The sequence below is a fragment of the Oncorhynchus kisutch genome, linkage group LG6 (genome assembly GCF_002021735.2).
Source record: "Oncorhynchus kisutch isolate 150728-3 linkage group LG6, Okis_V2, whole genome shotgun sequence".
NCBI classification, from domain to species: domain Eukaryota; kingdom Metazoa; phylum Chordata; class Actinopteri; order Salmoniformes; family Salmonidae; genus Oncorhynchus; species Oncorhynchus kisutch.
The window spans coordinates 44,575,517-44,597,607 of record NC_034179.2 but is presented as its reverse complement, the minus strand read 5'-3'; the positions used below and the strand labels follow the sequence as shown (position 1 = coordinate 44,597,607).

At 42.2% G+C, this 22,091-nt stretch overlaps 2 protein-coding genes across 3 annotated transcripts; one reads left to right on the top strand and one right to left on the bottom strand.

The window, feature by feature from the left end:
* Positions 1-693: 693 nt before the first annotated feature.
* LOC109892883 (interferon regulatory factor 2-binding protein 1) lies at positions 694-3,901 on the top strand. Its single transcript, XM_020485743.2, has 2 exons — positions 694-2,915; positions 3,011-3,901. The coding sequence occupies exon 1, from the start codon at positions 1,123-1,125 to the stop codon at positions 2,902-2,904; it is 1,782 nt and encodes a 593-aa protein (XP_020341332.1). The 5' UTR covers positions 694-1,122; the 3' UTR covers positions 2,905-2,915; positions 3,011-3,901.
* Positions 3,902-4,001: 100 nt separating this feature from the next.
* Positions 4,002-18,444, bottom strand: LOC109892884 (calcium uptake protein 2, mitochondrial). Of its 2 annotated transcripts, none has more exons than XM_020485744.2 (12): positions 17,090-18,444; positions 14,869-14,998; positions 14,642-14,673; positions 14,436-14,511; positions 14,202-14,249; positions 11,439-11,521; positions 9,943-10,002; positions 9,371-9,468; positions 7,830-8,001; positions 7,394-7,502; positions 7,106-7,263; positions 4,002-5,152 (listed from the first exon to the last, which is right to left on the bottom strand). In XM_020485744.2, exons 1-12 carry the CDS (start codon positions 17,345-17,347, stop codon positions 5,051-5,053), a joined length of 1,326 nt encoding a protein of 441 aa, XP_020341333.2. In that variant the 5' UTR covers positions 17,348-18,444; the 3' UTR covers positions 4,002-5,050. The 2 variants fall into 2 exon arrangements, with proteins under 2 accessions (XP_020341333.2, XP_031682647.1); XM_031826787.1 differs by lacking the exon at positions 17,090-18,444 and adding an exon at positions 15,806-16,155 and having other exon boundaries at positions 4,199-5,152.
* Between the last annotated feature and the right edge of the window lie 3,647 nt (positions 18,445-22,091).

Genomic DNA, 22,091 nt, shown 5'->3' with positions numbered 1-22,091 from the left:
CAAACCCCCGGTATTTGGGAAACATAGATCAGGGGTGGCCAACCCTCTTGGAGAGTTAATTTTTGGCAGGATTTTCTATGGCCCAAATGAATTACATGTTTACTTGTTTGTTTGCTATGGACAAGGAGAGACTGAAATCCATAATAACCTTAGCAACTGCCACCAACCAATAATATTAGCATTTTCTATCCTCCCAAAAAGTTATTCAATGTTCCCCAGTTAGCTTACTCTAAATGTCATGCCCAAATAATCTCAAAGGTACTTCAAACCAAGTCGTCGAATATTGAGTGTGTATTCAACTTTTTTTATTTTTTATTCAGCCCTGGTCAAGGGCCTAAGCCATGTGAAAATATGGAGAAATTGCTGGAAATTAGCTTTAAAACATGTTTTTTTTCTGGGGTGGATCAGCCATGCACAATGCAGGTGATGGCTGCAGGATGAAGTTGGTGAAGAGCAACTGCAGAAACTTACAGACAGTCGACTGCAGTCAAAATGTACGAACTTTGAGCACCTGATTTTTGTCAAGTTCATGCATTTGCTCAATGCAATATACTTTGAAGGCGGCAACCAACGATGGTCAAGGACATGACAAAGTGATCTGCTCGAACGCATCCTTTTACTTCTCTCTCATTGGCTACCACACGAGCACTCAATCGGTCACACGTTCAAGCTAGCCAATAATGAGCTAGTTCCCTCTTTTGTTGGGTTGGTATCATGCGTAAAAGCACTGGGCACAGAACATTGCATGAATCACGTAGTTAGTTAGCTAAGTAATTTTTCTTAAAACCGTTGAATGAGTGTGAGCTGGCCAGCTATCGAGGAGATGTTCCGACTTAAACTACAGCTTCCAGAATGCAACCGCAATGCAGCGTAGGTGCGTATATCCGGTGTCTTAAACACATTATACTTCCGCCCAGACAGACCGACACAGGCAGCCCGAAAAGGAAAACGTAGCTAACTTTTAAAAGCACCAATCAACAAGAGCGTTTTGAGCATAGTTTCATATTTTACCACAAAATCAGGACATGTTTCTCGACTTGACTGAATATTGACGAAGCCGCTAAAAGCAAAGACAAACGCGTTGGCCGCTCAAGAAAGTTTGTGTGAGGGCCTGTAAACAACATGTCCTCCGCCTCGCAGGCATCCTCTAGACGGCAATGGTGCTACCTCTGCGATCTGCCCAAGATGCCCTGGGCCATGCTCTGGGAATTCAGCGAAGCTGTTTGCCGGGGATGCGTGAACTACGACGGGGCGGACAGAATCGAACTCCTAATTGAGACGGCCAGGCAGTTGAAGAGTAGCCACGGTGTTTTGGATGGAAGGTCCCCGGGCCCTCAGCAAGGCAAACCCAGCTCAGGTGGACCGATGGAAGGAGGGAGGCAGCATGCAGAACGTTTAGACAGGGGGAGGGGAGAGTATGGCGTTTCACCCCGCCTCCCCAATGGTCTGCACAGAGCTGAAGATGTGAGCATGTCAGAGGGGAGCAGACAGAGCCCCAACACTAGAAGGGCTATGGCTGGGGCCGCACCTGCTCTACATGGGACCATACCTCATGCTTTGATAGCCCAGGGGTTAGTGGGGGCCCCTCACGGCTTGTTGGCCCCCGTTTCAGGCACCAGAGCTGGGGGCCAGCAGATGGCTGGTTCCTCTGGCCATATAATGGGTGGTGATGGAAGGCGCCAGGTAATGTCAGCCATGTCGCTGGGGGCTGGTGCCTCCACTCTTGTGGGTCTGGAGGCAGGCTGGAGGAATGGTGAGGTCATGGCTGAGCTGGCAGAGAGTGCCAGGAGCCGGGCAGAGGGCTGGCCCAACCGCCCCAGAGCAGTACGAGACGTCCTGGTGACCCTCTGCGGCTGTGCCCCCTTCAGTGTGCGCTTCAGGAAAGACCACAACCTGGTGGGGCGCATTCTCGCTTTCGAAGCCGGGACCGGGCCTGAGTTTGAGCTGAAGGTGTTTGTGGAATACCCCAGCGGCTCTGGAATAGTCTTCTCGGGCATCCCAGAGCTTGTCAGGCAGATGTTTCGTGACTCAAACAAAGACGCGGGCAAAGCGGTGAACTCAGGGCTGCGTTACGTGGAATATGAGAGGCGACAGGGCGCTGGGGACTGGCGTGCGCTCACGGAGCTCCTTAGTGACGGTGTACGCTCGTTTAAGGAGCCGCCGATGCCCGAGATCCTCCCACAGCCGTACACAGATGCCGGCATGCCCATGGCGCCCGCCGGCCGCTCTGCACCTACCAAGGGTGCTGCACGGCGACGCAAAGCATCACCAAGCTCTGAAAACGGAGAAAGTGATGGAAGGCCCATGGGGGATCATCCAGCCAGAGAGCCCTGGTCTCGAGGTGCATATCCAGGCATGGAGCCCCTAGGCTCAGGTATGACCAACCCCCAGGACGGCCTGCCCCGCTCACACAGCCAGCCCTCGCCCATCTCAGCGCTCATGGGAGTGGCCGACAGCCTAAGCTCAAGCCAGATGTCCCGAGACGGCCCCGGCTTGTCCTCAGCCCATTCCTCTGCAGCTGGCCGCCCAACCAGCGGGAGTCCCTCCTCTGCCTCCACCGCAGTCTCCCAGGCAGATATGGGCCAGGGTGCCCAAGGGGGGCCGAGCACTACCAGCGCTGGGGATTCCGGGAGCGGCGCCCTGCTTTGCTGCACCCTCTGCCGAGAGCGCCTGGAAGACACTCACTTTGTCCAGTGTCCGTCTGTCCCGCACCACAAGTTCTGCTTCCCATGCACGCGTGGCTCCATCCGCAGTCAGGGCCCTGGAGGGGAGGTGTATTGCCCCAGCGGCGAGCGTTGTCCCCTGGCCGGATCCACCGTACCCTGGGCTTTCATGCAGGGAGAGATCTCCACCATCCTGGCCGGAGATGGCGATGTGACGGTGAAGAAGGAGAACGACCCCTGACCCCAATCAAGGTGAAAGGCCCATGACATCCATCTTTATTTTTTTCATAGATCTATTAGAGCAGTAGTTTGTTTCTAATAAATGTTGTAATTGTATTTCTCAACAGCGGCTCAAACACTTTGAAAGCGCTTCCCTGATCTATTTCTCACCCGGAAGTTCAGATTGGCTGCAGTTCATCACGTGCACCGCAGAGGTGCAGCAAGATAGAACTGAATCACCACGCAACCCAGGAGGGAATAGAACCACCTTATTAAACACGTTAGGAGGGCACCAGAACCATCAGTCCAAAAGTGGGCCACATGACGGTCCGAGCTAGGCTCATCTGTTAGTAATAATTAAACTAGAGAAAATCACAAGTCATTCTCCATGTCCAATGAAGCAGCAGAGGCTATTCACGAGGCCTTGTTTTAAAAGCCCAGGATTGAAAGCACAGGTCTGTTCTTTAAAATGACAATCTCTCAGCGTTTCATGTGTTTCTATATAAAACAATTTAGTTGCATACTGTGTCATATGTGAACGATACCAATATTGAAAGCCCATGGGTAGCCAGAAGCCGGCAATTATTTGGAAAGGACAAATAGATTTTTAAAACAATGGCAAAACCAGTAGGTCCTTAAAACCAAGGTTTAAACATTTTAATCACACGTCTCTTCAATGTATGCTCCTTTATTACATATTGTATGTCAGAAATGTGAATTTACTTTAAATGACTAATTTCTATTTTTGATACAATAAATTTATGTATGCGTTTATAGTAAGTGATAAGACCAAAGATGGCTTTGTGCTCTAATTTTACTGTAGCTTTGTATGCTGTACTCACTGATAACTTTGTCAGTCACTCTGTTTCTTAATCTACCACAGAAGTAAGCTGGTTGTTTGTCTCTTAACTTGTTTTGAATTCCCTGTGTGTGTGTATATACACACACACGCTTCAATGGTGAAACATACTCAAATGTGATCTTAATATGGGGTCAACTAATAAATTCCAGAATAGTCATTCCTCGTGTATTTTTTGTCTTGCTCCCTTTTTGCTAGTGCAATTCCTACCCTTTTGTAAAAATGTTTCTGTATGGCACACACAAATACCAGAAGTGAAGCATTTTTCAAACATTTAATTAATCTTAGAAAAGGTATATAGTTGTACTTTCCAAAGGAGGAAAGTTCAAAACTGTTTCAAATTTTACCCTGTTGAGAAATACCGTTAACCTGATTCCAACCAAATGAATTAGAATTTTGTATAATTTAGTCCAAGCCATTTGACGTTGAAAAATCAATTCCAAATCAAACGAACACCAAGTCCTAAATTACAATTTATTTAAGAAGAAAGTGAATTGTGAAAGGGTGCCAATATATTACAGCACAACTGTACATAGACATTTGAAGACAGGCACATATTTAATATTACTTTTTCCATGATTCAGCATTTTAAAACTTAATGAAATTCCAATGATACCACAGTAAACCACCTCTAACTGTAAACAATGTATTTGAGCAGCGAGATAGGGTATAAAAAGGTGACAGACATTCAATAAATGTCAAACGAGCTCACATTTCACATGCCTTGTATGCATAGACTGGTACCAAGCGTCACAACCAATTTCCAGGATTAGAATTGGGCGGTATCTAGATTTTCATACCGTTTCTGTACCATACCGAGGTATACAGTATCGCTAAATGTTCACACAAGTGGCATCCAAAAGATTAATACTTTTTTTTGACACAAAACAATTTAGGCACTAGGGATCTTGATCCATGAGGGGATTGAATGTCTCTGCTGTAACCAAGAAGCTTGATCATGAGATCTAGCCACTTCACTAGCAAACCAAATGCATAGCTGGAGCCCTACGCTGGATATAATTTGACATCTTAGATTTCTTATAGCTAGCTATAAGTAGTAGCACGGTATTGAAAATCATACCGTCGGTATTCGGCAATACCCCAGTATAACGCCCAAGCCTAATTAGAAAATATAAAAAATATTGTAAACAAAACACTTACCCATAGATTATGTATATTGTAATAACATTTTCACAAATGACAAATATCAATTGATCATGAGCAACTTGATGGTCAGCCATCAATGCTTTACATTGGAGTCACCCAGTGAAACCTCGCAAGGAGCTTCTTGATCCAACAACGTGACCCCTCAAAAAGGGCTTCCTGTGTCCCGGAGGGCCTCTTGGGCCCCTTTCAGTGTCTCCCTCTTCACACACTTCCAATAATCTATGATGCCACGCTGGGGCTGCACCTGGGGAAATACAAACATCACATAATAATTAGAGGTTGACCGATTAATTGGCATATTTAGTTAAAATAAATTCATGTCACCTCTCTTGTGTTCAGTGCAAGCAGAGTCGGTATATGCAACAGTTTTGGCCGCCTGGCTCGTTGCGAACTGTGAACTAATTTGTCAGAATTGTACATAATATTGAAGGTTGTGCAATGTAACAGCAATATTTAGACTTGGGGTTGCCACCCGTTCGATAAAATACGGAACGGTTCTGTATTTCACTGAAAGAATAAACGTTTTGTTTTTGAAATGATAGTTTCCGGATTTGACTATATTAATGACCAAAGGCTCGTATTTCTGTGTTTATTATATAATAATTCAGTCTATGATTTGATAGAGCAGTCTGACTGAGCCGTGGTAGTTAGCAGCATGCTCATAAGCATTCATTCATACAACACTTTACTCCAAGTATCTCTACTTGCACATCATCATCTGCACATTTATCACTCCAGTGTTAATCTGCTAAATTGTAATTATTCGCTCCTATGGCCTATTTATTGCCTACCTCCTCATGCCTTTTGCACACACTGTATATAGACTTTCTTTTTTTTTCCTACTGTGTCATTGACTTGTTTATTGTTTACTCCATGTGTAACTCTGTGTTGTTGTCTGTGTCACACTGCTTTGCTATATCTTTGCCAGGTCGCAGTTGTAAATGAGAACTTGTTCTCAACTAGCCTACCTGGTTAAATAAAGGTGAAATCAAAAAAGAAAACTGCCAGCAGCTCTTAGCAATGCTTGAAGCAAAGCGCTGTTTATGACTTCAAGCCCATCCGGGGCGGCAGGGTAGCCTAGTGGTTAGAGCGTTGGACTAGTAACTGGAAGGTTGCAAGTTCAAACCCCCGAGCTGACAAGGTTCAAATCTGTCGTTCTGCCCCTGAACAGGCAGTTAACCCACTGTTCCTAGGCCGTCATTGAAAATAAGAATTTGTTCTTAACTGACTTGCCTAGTTAAATAAAGGTAAAATAAATCAAAACTCCTGAGATTAGGCTGGCAATACTAAAGTGCCTATATGAACATCCAGGTATATGAAATATAAAATGGGAGAGAGAAATAGTCGACGCATCAAAATTCCTATAATAACAACTACAACCTAAAACTTCTAAACTGGGAATATTGAACCACCATATGTTCTCACAAGGAACTTAAAGGTTAGCTTTTTTTACACGGCACATATTGCACTTTTACTTTCTTCTCCAACACTGTGTTTTGGCATTATTTAAACCAAATTGAACACGTTTCATTATTTATTTGAGACTAAATTGATTTTATTTATGTATTATATTAAGTTAAAATAAAAGTGTTCATTGAGTATTGTTGTAATTGTCAATATTACAAATATATATATTTTAAAAAGCGTCCGATTAATCGGTATCAGCTTTTTTTTGGTCCTCCAATAAATCAGTATCGGCATTGAAAAATCATAAATCGGTCGACCTCTAATAATAATAATAATGTTAATAAACTTTACAGAGTGGCTGCTTGAATTGATCACCAGGACACCTTTTTATATGGACTAAACAACCCCCCCAAAAAATCTCAGCTGCGTCCTCCCTTTCCTAATCCTCACTTCTGAGATTAACATTCTGGAAAATTTGGACAACATGATCAGCGTGAGGTTTTCTCCCCTCCAAAAAGTGTGTAAAGTAACAAATCGCAGAACGTTTAAAAGGTCATTTAGTACACTGGAAAAGGTGGGGGCGGGGCGGTTCGATTAGATTGTGTAGCCTCGGCTGAAACTTAACTTGTGTAGCACAATTCATACAGAGACCGCACCTCACAACACAATGATTATTAACAAGTAAATTAGAGACTTGCATGAAAGTTTGAGTTAAGCACAGATCTCAAGATCAAATAACACCCTGACATACTTTTTAATGTGATTGCCAACTGGCAAATACCCCCTTTACCTTCAAGCCACGTAGTACTCGGTCCTCCATCACGCCGATAAACTCCTTGTGGCTCAGGCAGTTATCGCCGTCCAGGTCAAAGATCTTGAACACAGTGTCCAGCACGTTCTCCGAGAGGTCGTGCCCTGTGGCGATCTTCACAGCTCGCTTAAATTGGACTGTGGAGTATCAAAAGAAAGTCAAATTATCAGGATAATGTCTTTGGTTGAAGTGATTTGACTGTGTCGAATCAGAAACTTTCATACAAAATGCCCTTCCTACTTAAAACAAGGTAGAAATTAAAATTACCCATTCCAATAGGTCGGTTGGCTTCACTTATCATTTTCACAGAGAAGGCAAAGTCCTCCAGGTTGTTGGTGAATAGGCAAAACGCTTTGAACTCATCAAATGTGATGCTCTACAAAAGAAGAGGGACAAATGTCCAAGTTGTACACTGAGAAGTCAACCCTTGAGACCCCCTCCCCCCAAGAAAAATGGGTTTATTTCACAACTTCTTAAACCTGAAGGTACATTGACCTGACTTCCTATTATCCCTGGCCCTGTTTGAATAGAAAATGCATCCTTTCTACATTAAAGTAACCCCACATCAGAATTGGTTGGATTGGGGAAAATAATTGGGTGGCAATTCTCAACCTTGCTTTCACAACCCCTAATAATCTGTGGTGACCAAGGAAGGAAGGGTGGATTTTTCAAAGCATTGGAACAGGGCCACATTCCTTTTTACCTGGCCAGCGGGGATCCTCTTTCTCATGTTCTCCCAGTAGGCCTCATTGGCTTCCTCGTTGGTGTAGTGCAGCAGCCACTCTGCAAAGTCCTCCCGCCGCATGGTGTCCATGCCCTTGGAAAACTGCAGGAACTCCATCTCCTGCACCTCTGCCTGCAGGTCCTCCATGAACCTAGAAGAGAAATCCAGAGTAAAGACACTGAATGTGACTAGGTCGGTTCCGGGCCCGTACTCAGTGTCTCAGAGTAGGAATGCTGATCTAGGATCAGGTCTCCCTGTCCTGGTAACTATAATATGATATAACAGGCAACACTGATCCTTGAGCAACAATAAGTATTCAGTGCATATGAGAAAATCCTAGTAAAATCATGTTAGGTACACCTATATATGCAAAAGTATGTGGACACCCCTTCAAATGAGTGGATTCTGCTATTTCAAACACACCCATTGCTTAAATCAAGCACACAGCAATGCAATCTCCATAGACAAACATTGGCCGTAGAATGGCCTTACTGAAGAGCTCATTGACTTTCAACTTGGCACAGTCATAGGATTCTACCTTCCAAACAAGTCAGCCCTGCTAGAGCTGCCCCAGTCAACTGTAAGTGCTGTTATTGTGAAGTTGCAATGTCTAGGAGCAACAACTGCTCAGCCGCAAAGTGGTGAGCCACACAAGCTCACAGACCGCCTAGTGCTGAAGTGCATAAAACAATTGTCTGTCCTCGATTGCAACCATCACTATGGAGTTTAACTTCCTCTGGAAGCAACGTTTACACAATATCTGTTAAATCGGGAGCTGAATGAAATAGGTTTCCATGGCCGAGCAGCTGCACACAAACCTAAGATCCCCATGCGCAATGCCAAGCGTCGGCTGGAGTGTTGTAAAGCTTGCCATTCTACTCTGGAGCAGTGGAAACATTGCGATGAATGATGATGAATCACACTTCACCAATGAGGGCTGTGATGAATCACGCTTCACCAATTACGGCTGTGATGAATCACGCTTCACCAATTACGGCTGTGATGAATCACGCTTCACCAATGGGGCGGTTTTTCATGGTTCAGGCTAGGCCCCTTAGCGTTAAGATTTCCCTTCACTGGAACTACAGCATACATTTACATTACAGATGATTATGTACTTCCAACTTTGGCAACCGTTTTGGGAAGGCCTTTTCCTGTTTCAGCATGACAATGCCCCCTGTGCACAAAGCGAGGTCATACAGAAATGGTTTGTCAAGATTGGTGTGGAAGAACTTGACTGGCCTGTACAGAGCCCTAACCTCAACCCCATCAAAGACCTTTGGGATGGATTGGAACACCGACTGCGAGCCAGGCCTAATCGTCCAACCTCACTAATGCTTGTGGCTGAATGGAAGTCCCCGCAGCAATATTCCAACATCTAGTGAAAAGCCTTCCCAGAAGAGTTGAGGCTGTTAAAGCTGCAAAGGGGAGACCAACTCCATATTAAATGCCTATGATTTTGGAATGAAATGTTCGATGAACATGTGTCCACATACTTTTGGTCATGTAGTGTATTTTACCTGCAGAATACATTGTACTGAAGCTTGTTTTTGCCATTCCTGCCAAAGAAGAATGCCTGCAGTGTAGTGTTCACACCATCCCCCTCTACGACTGGTTTCTGTGAAGATGACATCAAGTTTCAACACTTCCTGCCTTTGTTATTACTGCAAGCCCCATCACGCTTGAAATATGAGTAAACACAATCAGTTTTCCAGCCAGTACGCAATGGTTTATGTCACCGTACAATGGCAGTTGGCAAGGCATAGTGCTTTCAATGTGCATTTCCACATGTCATTTAAAATAAATAAAGGTTATTTTTTAAACATTTAACTAGGCAAGTCAGTTAAGAACAAATTCTTATTTACAATGACGGTCTACCGGGGAACAGTGGGGTAACTGCCTTGTACAGGGGCAGAACGACAGATTTTTACCTTGTCAGCCCAGGGATTCGATCCAGCAACCTTTGTTACTGGCCCAACGCTCTAACCCCTAGGCTACCTGCTGCCCATATCAAGTATTTTGAAAACTTTTCAACAATTCACATAAATGACTAAGGAGTTCAGTCTTAAAAAGGTTTAGAGTGTTGACTCACCACGTCTGTGGCACCTTCCATGGGCCCTTTCGCTTTTCTTTTCCCAATGATTTTCTTGAGCTTCATCATAAAACAAAGCAGCAACAATTATTCCTTGTATTATAATAAATGCAGATACTAAACTACAAAAGATTAAGCTAAAAACATTTACTACTAGTGAGAGCATTTCTTAGCTAGCTTAGTCTAAAAATTCAGGAAACTACTAATTCAGTTATAAACCCACTAATAACACATACATACCTCTTACTCATCTGGATTATCCAATAAATGTCAGCAATAAGATCATTTTTCATTAGTCAAAAGGGTTTACTACCCACAATGCCTCACTAATATTAAAACTGGAGCCAGTTTGAAACAGCAAACAGTGTGTGTTTGAGTTTGACTGAACAGCAGATGGACAACATAGAACTACTGATCTACAAATCATCTTGCAACCCAAATACTACTCATGATGTGACCAAAGCGATCACTTGCCTTGCTCACACTGATCCTCTCAAACACGCTGAATGATTATCCATGCTGCTCCTCGCTCTACTTTGTCAGGTGCATAACATGCTTACATGTAAGATGTTTTGGACCCCATATTCCCAGTAGGAACACACAACAGAGGTCTCTTAATGCTATCTAAACCCTGTGGTTCCCAGTGATGCTGAATGTCTACACCAGGCTCTATTCAAAATGAGGGAATCAACTTTTCATTGGTTTGGTGCAAAACTGTGTCAGTCACATGTATTTTTGTAGCAATGTATGCATACTGCATTGTGCTAAAGCCAACTGGCAAATACAGTATGTTTACAAGCTAGATTCTGTAACATACAATTCATTCGGAAAGTATTCAGACCTCTTGACTTTTTCCACATTTTGTCACGTTACAGCCTTATTCTAAAATTGATTGAATTGATTTTCCCCCTCATCAATCTACACAGAGAGTCCGAGTCCTTTAGGTGCCTTTTGGAAGAAACTGGTGCAGACTGGCCATACAACATGTGACTGAGTTAGTATCAAGAGTATAGTACTCACTTGTTGGAGCATTTATTTTAAAACCTCCAACTGGGCAACGTCCATGTAAGGGCTGGTAATATTTTGGAATTTAACAGTGTGGATACTTGATATAGATATACATGACTGTATACTTTGATATACAATCAGACAATACAAATTACTATATGAAACATGAAAATACAAATCCATCAACTCCTTGAGAAGCATATCATCGCTGTCTGATGAAAACCTCATCCTCAAACCACAAATGTTTCAGTAAATAAATAAAAAAATACCACATTCTCCGCATTAACAAACATGCAATTATGAATACATTTTCTTGGTCCTAGAGTCACGAAATGTTCAGAGTACATTGAGGGGAATTACTGCTTTCAATCAAAAAATATATATATTTTTAAATTAGCCACAAATGCAGTTACAAGGTTTTCATCAGAGCGACGATATAAAAAACAAAAATGTGAGGAACATTATATAATACACATTATAAAGCATACCTTGAGAAACTCCTTTCTGTCCACATGCTCATTGCCATCAATATCAAGCATTTTGAAAGCTATATGAAATCCTGTGTGTGGCTCTGAAATTACACAATGCATTTTCTATTAGAAAATAACATCACAGGCTTATCTGCAGTTGAAGTCGGAAGTTAACATACACTTAGGTTGAGTCATTAAAACTTGTTTTTCAACCACTCCACAAATGTCTTGTTAACAAACTATAGTTTTGGCAAGTCGGTTAGGATATCTACTTTGTGCATGACACAAGTAATTTTTCCAACAATTGTTTACAGAGATTATTTCACTTATAATTCACTGTATCATAATTCCAGTGGGTCACAAGTTTACATACACTAAATTTACTTTGCCTTTAAATTCCAGAAAATGATGTAATGCTTTAGAAGCTTCAGATAGGCTAATTCACATCATTTGAGTTAAATGGAGATGTACCTGTGGATGTATTTCAAGGCCTACCTTCAAACTCAGTGCCTCTTTGCTTGACATCATGGGAAAATCAAAAGAAAAAAAAAGGTACCACGTTCATCTGTACAAACAATAGTGCGCAAGTATAAACACCATGGGACCACGCAGCCGTCATACCGCTCAGGAAGGAGAAGCGTTCTGTCTCCTAGAGATGAACGTATTTTGGTGAGAAAAGTGCAAATCAATCCCAGAACAGCAGCAAAGGACCTTGTGAAGATGCTGGAGGAAACAGGTACAAAAGTATCTATATTCACAGTAAAACGAGTCCTATATCGACATTACTTGAAAGGCTGCTCAGCAAGGAAGAAGACACTGCTCCAAAACCACCATAAGCCAGACTACAGTTTGCAACTGCACATGGGGACAAAGATCATACTTTCTGGAGAAATATCCACTGGTCTTATGAAACAAAAATAGAACTGTTTGGCCATAATGACCATCGTAATGTTTGGAGGAAAAAGGGGGAGGCTTGCAAGCCAAAGAACACCATTCCAACCGTGAAGCACGATGGTGGAAGCATCATGTTGTGGGGGTGCTTTGCTGCAGGAGGAACTGGTGCACTTCAGAAAATAGATGGCATCATGAGGTAGGAAAATTATGGGGATATATTGAAGCAACATCTCAAGACATCAGTCAGCAGGAAGTTAAAGCTTGGTCGCAAATGGGTCTTCCAAATGGACAATGACTCCAAGCATACTTCCAAAGTTGTGGCAAAATGGCTTAGGGATAACAAAGTAAAAGTATTGGAGTGGCAATCACAAAGCCCTGTCCTCAATCCTATAGAAAATTTGTGGGCAGAACTGAAAAAGTGTGTGCGAGCAAGGAGGCCTAATAACCTGACACTGTTACACCAGCTCTGTCAGGAGGAATGGGCCAAATTTCACCCAACTTATTGTGGGAAGCTTGTGGAAGGCTACCTGAAACGTTTGACCCAAGTTAAACCATTTAAAGTTAATGCTTCCAAATACTAATTGAGTGTATGTAAACTTCTGACCCACTGGGAATGTGATGAAATAAATAAAAGCTGAAATCATTCTCTCTACTATTATTCTGACATTTCACATTCTTAAAATAAAATGGTGATTCTAACTGACATAAGACAGGGAATTTTGACTAAATGTCAGGAATTGTGAAAAACTGAGTTTAAATGTGTTTGGCTACGGTGTATGTAAACTTCCAACTTCAACTGTACGTACTGCTTGGACCCAACAAAGCAGCGACAAAATGAGCGCTTAACAGCAGGGTCTTCTGAAATAATGATTCTAGCACAACATTGTTAGTGACTGGGCAACATTTTGAATGAGAAAGTTAATTCGACAAAACACTACCACATGAGCTGTGTGTTCAGTATCTAAGTATGAGAAAAAAATACTATAAATAGAAAAATAAAATGTGCGTTCTATTGGACTGTTTGAATATGTAATTTTTATTTTTGTGCCTACTGAAAACCACCACCCAGGTTGTCAGTCCAGCCACATAAGTTTTAGCCAGCTTTTCAGTCACTGCACTAACCTTGAGGGCATAGAAAATCCCACAAAATCAAGTAATGCATACATAATCTTATTATTTTCACAATGTTACAGTAACAGGCTACACAATGTACTATCCTAAACATGATAGTACATTAGATTAGGCTTCGTCAAATTAAGTTAACCTATTGTGCAGACAATAAGATGAGGGGCCTGAAAATATCATGAGCAACGGAAACTCGGCAATTCATAAATGAGCCAGCTACTGTACAAAGGTGTTGCCACACATTCATCATGTTTGCACGTCTATATGCTACATCTGTGCTAAACCAGAGCCGTGTTCATTAGGCACCCGGTAGAAAACGTTCTGAAACGGGAAGGTATCATCTGTCCTTGTGTAACACTGTTGTTTCCGTTCTTCTCCCTGCCCCAACCTGGACTCAAACCAGGGTCCCTCTGAACACATCAACATCTGTCGCCCATGAAGAAGCCGCGACCCTTGAGCAGGTGATGTCACCGATTGAATGATACTAGGCTACACTCAAACCCTTTGACCTCCTCCACAGCAACCCCAGCAGTCGGGCAGAGCTCAACTGAGTAGATACCACTAACTAGCTAGCCAATTGATATCGACTAAACTTGTCCAATAAAGACACATTTTTGTTTCAGTTGCAAACCATTTTGCTAATGGACACGACCCAGATGAAGTAAGATGTGCTGTGTAAGCATGAGAGGATGCAGGTTCCAATGCATGTCATTGAAAGGGAGGGCTGTTTCTACTGTATGTCATGCTGAGTCTATAACTTACTGGTCAGAATAGTCAACAGGAACAGGTACTCTGTGTAGGATATCAGACCTGCAAGACACAAAACATGCCATCTGTATCACACAAACATTTCAGTGAGTCTTAATTTAACCCGTTTAGATTGACTCCAACAGCAAATACATATTTCCTGCCTGAAGTATAACTAGCCAGCATCTTCTAACTTTGATAACGCACGTAGCACCAGTGAGGTTGCTTGACCATGGCATGAAAACGTACCATTGTCTCCAAAGTTTCTGAACAGACTGTTGCCTGCCTTGGCCCATGAGGCAGCATCCAGCATCTTATCCACCTCCTGCAAGTATCATCAATTATGCAACGAGAAACAACAAAAAGTAATCTCGTGCTGTAATGCTTATGTTGGTAAGACTATAGTAAATCCAAAACAAGTTCTGACAATGTGTTAACCCGATCCCAACACTCACCTTTTTGGTTAGAGCTTTATTTTGTAATTTACCTACAAGCAGAAGGAAAAGTAAAGAGCAGTTGTTGCTTGGAACAAAATGTAATACACTTACACAGATGGAGCTTGTATCTAGCCAATGAAGCCATATGCCAAACAATTACATTCATTACATAATGCAGTATTCCTTTTCAACCACGTAGGCCATTTTACAACATGGACACTATCATTTGATACTACTGTACTTACGGTCAACATTCTCCAGCATGATTGAGAAAAGGAAATCCCTTGGTGTCATGTAGAGCTCCTCATCGTACATCATTGAGGCAAACTGGTTGAAGCGCATCCGTCTGGCAGACATCTGGGATACTGGAAGCACCTATAATACAGAATGAAGAATTAGCATTAAAAGGAGGACAAAGTCTAAACTAAGGGGCAGTACAAAGTTGAACATTTGATAAAATAATGGAAATAGAATGGTCAGTACTCCTGACCAACTATTTTGGCACATAGACATTCATGCAAACAGCAATTAGCTAATGGATACATTTGATTTGCTTGCTTATTCTATCAATGTATCAACTGATGGCACAATTTCCCTATACATAGAAAATATTATCCCATAGGCCTGTCCCTCTCGGTCACCACAATCACACCGTTATTCAACTGGTCGTTCAGATCGGCACCATTTCCTTTTTATTTAACGTTGCACACCGTTTTCTTCATACTGAAAGCAGCCCTAATCAATATGGTGTGACCATCAAATAGCAAAACTTGTGGAGCAGACATAGATCATAGCTGTGTTCAAATACCCATACTAACATACTTAATGAGTATAAAATACATACTATTAGTTCATTTTAGTATACTGTCTACTGGAAGTTGATGCTGTTGCTATGCAACCTCTTGCTAGCATAACAAATTACTAAACTAGACATTTTACTACTTTGGGTGTGTTCTTAAATTCAATCTGGAGTGCCAGAGTGTGCTCTGGGCGTTGGTAAATTCAGAGCGTCGTCAGATTGTCCGTTTGTAAATTCATAGCGTTTCGCTCTGGGAGCGTTCAGAGTGCACACTGGACGCTCTAGCCGAGGAGTAGGGTTGATTTGAGCATTCTGACCTTACAACTGGCTAGCTACTTCCAGACACAAATGAGAGAACACCTCACTCTGACCATTTCACTCACCCTAGCAGAGCTGGTTAGGCAGTTTTCATGTTATCTAGACAGTTGGTGACAAACTGCTGCTGGCAACAATTTAATTAAGCTATTTTACCAACACCGGCAATATTCAACAGGTGTTGAGCGTTCGTAAATTCAGTTATTCTGCGCTACTCTTGTACACTCAAACGAGAGTGCTCTCGGACTAACTCGGATAGCCAGAGCAAATTTACGAAAGCACCTGAATTGAGAACGCACAGCTAATGACTGGAATAATCAAGTCAATAAACGTTAGGTAGGTATTTACATTGCCCAACATTTGTCATAATTAGTAAAGCAATGCATTTGTATCCGCTCTCGTTAGACTTCGGCTGCATAAGTCACACCCATTTCCAGAAGAATTGCATTATGGACCCTAAAATCAAGGCAAATGTCCACTCTTTGAATACTTCGTATTTTGGCGAATGTAGTACGAGATCCGGAAACTTTTGGCATACTAACTATATCCATACTATGACCAATAAGCATACTATACATTTACGTCACAGATAGCATGGTTAGTATGAGTATTCGAACACAGCTCATATTGTAACTACAGTCAAAGTCGATAGCGCGCCGGACCTCGAGCTAAAAGGCCGAGGGTTCGAGACCTGCTCCCTGCTGTTTTCATTACATTGGTGTCAGAAGAGACCGGACCTCGCATCCACGACAGTGCGTGTGCTTGGCCGGTGAGCGCGTTCCTGTAAGACGTAGAGTCGCAAGCTAGCGCGAGGACGCGCTCTTTGAAAGGAGGGAGTACTGTACAAGAGTAGCGCGCCGAACCTCGGACTCGAAGGTCGAGGGTTCGAGACCTGCTCACTGCTGGTCATTACAATATATAAAGAACACACAAAACAATATAGCCCTCTGAGCCACCGTAATCATCATGCACAGTTTCCTTCTAATTAAACGTTTAACACCGTTCTGAATACACCACAACTCTCAAAATGTTGATTGGATAAAAAAAAAACATTGCGATAACTAGCTACCTAACGTTACCATATTATTTGTATGCAGAGCCTTAGCTAAATAGGCTACTTGTTGTTTACTAATAGGCCTACTGTAATATATATGGCTGTTTACTTGAGCATTGTACTAACATTCAGTTGTGATAATGCCTGGTAGAAAAGTTTAGCATACAAATACTGACTCACCAGGCACTTAACTAGATATCCGAACTTGCCAGGAATCTTGCTAACTCAAACTTCGTTGCTAACTTTACAGACAGCTAGCTAGCTAGCTGCGCCACTTCACCAGAGACTCGAATGTTACCTTTTCCTCCTCGGCATGGACGGTGAAGGGCAAAAACCTCTTGCTCGACTCAAAGTGAAAATATACCAGCCCGCTTCCAACGGCAAACCCCAAAATGCCAGGTCTCAGGGCACTATGCAGCGTTCTGTATGACCAAGGTCTCCTCCAAAAGTTTCTCAAAACTCCAGCAACCCTGCCAAAGCTGGCCATTTTCTGTAAACTTCTTCTTAGGTACCGTCTTCTTCGATGACGTGTATTGGCGGTTGGAATCCAATACATGTTGCATTACTGCCACCAACTAGACTGGAGTATAACACCTTTATACTTTGCTTGAATAAAAATAAATAAACAAATACCATATAAAAACAAAGAATACCCCCCCTCCACTATTTAAATCATACATCACTTGTTGGACTATCCCTCTGCACTGGTACAACTCTACAACTCACAAGACTCCTCAGGACCCCCCCTTGACCCATCTTCCTTTACTTTCTTCACTGCCTCAGCATAGACAGCTTCTGCAATACTCTAACCCTGGAAACCTCAACCTGCCTCTCTCGTGGACATTTCTGATTTCCAGCCCCATGGGTATCCCTACAATTAACTCATACCACTACTTTCTCCAATGCTACACATGCCTTTGTCTCATGCCCTTGCACACACTTTTCACACCTAGGAAGCTCCCTCCTACACATGTGTGGCAGCCGCCACATGCACATAAGGTTGACACCTGTAACCACGTAATGTATTCGGCACAAAAGCTCATACGGGATAACTTACATATCGTAACATCACTTCATTGGGCAAAGAATGAATATCAAAACTAAAAAGGACAGACAACTCTTCTGTTCCACCACTCACGCCACCCTGTCTGGGTCGCATCAAACTACAAGCATCGCAAACCCCCGGAATCTTCACCTTCAGTTGGTCATTTTTCCCATTTACCTCTACCCCAGTAATCACTCCTTGCAATGGCACCCTTTCCTTGAGAGCAAAACAATTCACCTCTCTTGTCCCCAATCGTTTAATGTGGAGTGCCTGCTCCCTCTGACCAGCAGAAACACGCAATTATCAAAAGACCACTTCTGATTACCTTCACGGATTCCACAGCACCCAAATCTGTTTTCACCCAGCCTGAATCCACAAATGGATCAGCCAAAAGGCAAGGGTTCAATTTTTCTATTTTTTTTTTACTCCTACTGTCACAGACACATCTTGATCCTGACCCTTGGTGCAAACCTCGGGCTCCGAAAACTTAACCACATCTCCTTATGATAATACTGCACTTCTCCTGACATACATCTTGTTCTTGCCCTCTCAAGGTACGCCAGTTAACCGGCAGTTACAATCCAACAGCAAATGCAACCTTCCTGTCTGCTTGTCCAAATCTCTTCTTCGGTATCATGGCATTCACACATTTTGTTTGTGCATGCCGCCACCTACTGTGCGGAAATGTGTGGTCGATCACATTACATTATGTGATACAAACATAAAAACGATGGGCGAAAGGAAAAAAATTGCACCACCAACTAACCCCACACTTACATACCGCTATTTAATTTACCCTAAATTATCTTAGCCAGGCCGATGGCCTGGGAGAACGGGACTCTCGTTCAACACACCCTGTAACTCTTCTGCAGTAAAACCTTCTACACCAGTAATTCTCTGCAGCTGCCACCATAACATCTATATTCTGGGATTTACATTCCATTTTTTAAATACAGTTATTAACCATGGCAACGAATGCTAAGAAGCCAAACTTACTGAAGCACAAATTTGTATTACTCTGTAGTAGAGGTCGACCGATTGCCGATTAATTAGGGCCGATTTCAAGTTCTCATAACAATCAGTAATCTGCATTTTTGGACGTCGATTATGGCCGATTACATTGCACTCCATGTGGAGACTGTGTGGCAGGCTGACCACCTGTTATGTGAGTGCAGCAAGGAGCCAAGGTAAGTTGCTAGCTAGCATTAAACTTGTCTTATAAAAAACAATCAATCTTAACATAATCACTAGTTAACTACACATGGTTGATGATATTACTAGTTTAACTAGCTTCTCCTGCGTTGCAAATAATCAATGCGGTGCCTGGTAATTTATCATAGAATCGCCAAACGGGTGATGATCTAACAAGCGCATTAGCGAAAAAAGCACTGTCGTTGCACCAACGTACCTAACCATAAACATCAATGCTTTTCTTAAAATCAAAACACAAGTATATATTTTTAATCCTGCATATTTAGTTAAAAGAAATTAATGTTAGTAGGCAATATTAACTAGGAAAATTGTGTCACTTCTCTTGCATTCTGTGCAAGCAGAGTAAGAGTATATGCAGCAGTTTGGGCCGCCTGGCTCGTTGCGAACTGTGTGAAGACCATTTCTTCCTAACAAAGACCGTAATTAATTTGCCAGAACTTTACAAAATTATAACATAACATTTAAGGTTGTGCATTTTAACAGCAATATTTAGTCTTATGGACGCCACCTGTTCGATAAAATACGTAACAGTTCCGTATTTCACTGAAAGAATAAACGTTTTGTTTTCGAAATTATAGTTTATGGATTTGACCATATTATTCAACGAAGGCTTGTATTTCTGTGTGTTGATTATATTATAATTAAAGTCTATGATTTGATATTTGATAGAGCAGTCTGACTGAGCAGTGGTAGGCAGCAGCAGGCTCGTAAGCATTCATTCAAACAGCACTTTCCTACATTTGCCAGCAGCTCTTCGCAATGCTTGAAGCACAGCGCTGTTTATGACTTCAAGCCTGTCAACACCCGAGATTAAGCTGGCAATACTATAGTGCCTATAAGAACATCCAATAGTCAAATGTACTGTATATGAAATACAAATGGTATAGCGAGAAATAGTCCTATATTTTCCTATAACTACAACCTAAAACTTCTTAACTGGGAATATTGAAGACTGGTGTTTAAAGGAACCACCAGCTTTCATATGTTCTCATGTTCTGAGCAAGGAACTTAAACATGAGCCTTTATTACATGGCACATATTGCTCTTTTACTTTTTTCTCCAACACTGTGTTTTTGCATTATTTAAACCTAATTGAACATGTTTCATTATTTATTTGAGACTAAATAGATTTTTATTTATGTATTATATTAAGTTAAAATAAGTGTTCATTCAGTATTGTTGTAATTGTCATTATTATAAATATATGTATAAAAATTGGCCGATTAATCAGTTTCGGCTTCTTTTGGTCCTCCAGTAATCGGTATTGCAGTCGAAAAATCCTAATAGGTCGACCTCTACTCTGTAGTGGCCTTGGCCTACTGCTCACCCTTGACCCATCATCCTCTGCTCTCTTCACTGCCTCGGTATACAGCACCTTCTGTTATATTCTAACCCTGGCAACCTCAACTTGTCTCTCTTGCACTGGGCACTTCTGATCCCCAGCAACATGGGCACCCCCTACAATTGACACACAGTTTTTTACACTGATCCTACACATTCCTTTGTCCCATACCCTCCTGCATACATCTCACATCTCGGAATCACTGCTGCAACATGACCATAAGTTTGGCATCTGAAACACCTTAATGTGTTAGGCGCAAAAGCTCTCACGGGATAACTGACATATTTTAACATGACTTTGTCAGGTGAAGACTCTGCTTCAAAACTCAAAAGGACAGAGAGTGTCTTCTCAGTTTCATCACGCTAGCCACCGGGTCTGCGTCGCACCAAACAGCGAGCGTCACAGACACAGTGTCACGTTCTGACCTTAGTTCTTTTGTTATGTCTTTGTTTTGGTATGGTCAGGGCGTGAGTTGGGTGGGTTGTCTATGTTCCTTTTTCTATGATGTGGGATTTCTGTGTTTGGCCTGGTATGGTTCTCAATCAGAGGCAGCTGTCATTCGTTGTCCCTGATTGAGAACCATACTTAGGTAGCCTAGTTTCACTTTTGAGTTGTGGGTGATTATTTTCTGTGTCAGTGTTTGTTCCACACGGGACTGTTTCATTTGTTCCATTTATTCACGTTGTTATTTTGTACTTTTCAGGGTTCTATTAATAGTAAGCAATATGAACACGTACCACGCTGCGCATTGGTCCTCCGATCCTTCCTACTACTACTCCTCGTCTGCCCAAATGTATTTCTGCAGGCATGGATGTGCCTCAGGGCCAAAAGGGCACAGCATGGAGGCGTCGCTGTGTTCTTTGCAAAATGAAGTCCCCCATCACCTGCACCACATGCTTGGTGACCCTCTGCTTTACAGCAGAAAGAGACTGCTATGGCACCTGGCATCAGCAGCACAATATTGTGTAGAGGACTGAGGGTCTTCCAAATATCGAAAGTGTTATTTTGTAAATGTATATATATCTTTTCATGTTTTTTTCTAAATTTTTGGGGTGTGTGTGTTAGAATACCATTTTGGTATTTTGTATATACAGTGGGGGGCAAAAAAGTATTTAGTCAGCCACCAATTGTGCAAGTTCTCCCACTTAAAAAGATGAGAGAGGCCTGTAATTCTCATCATAGGTACACTTCAACTATGACAGACAAAATTAGAAAAAAAATCCAGAAAATCACATTGTAGGATTTTTAATGAATTTATTTGCAAATTATGATGGAAAATAAGTATTTGGCCAATAACAAAAGTTTATCTCAATACTTTGTTATATACCCTTTGTTGGCAATGACAGAGGTCAAATGTTTTCTGTAAGTCTTCACAAGGTTTTCACACACTGTTGCTGATATTTTGGCCCATTCCTCCATGCAGATCTCCTCTAGAGCAGTGATGTTTTGGGGCTGTTGCTTGGCAACACGGACTTTCAACTCCCTCCAAAGATTTTCTATGGGGTTGAGATCTGGAGACTGGCTAGGCCACTCCAGGACCTTGAAATGCTTCTTAGGAAGCCAATCCTTCATTACCCGGGCAGTGTGTTTGGGATCATTGTCATGCTGAAAGACCCAGCCACGTTTCATCTTCAATGCCCTTGCTGATGGAAGGAGGTTTTCACTCAAAATCTCAAGATACATGGCCCCATTTATTCTTTC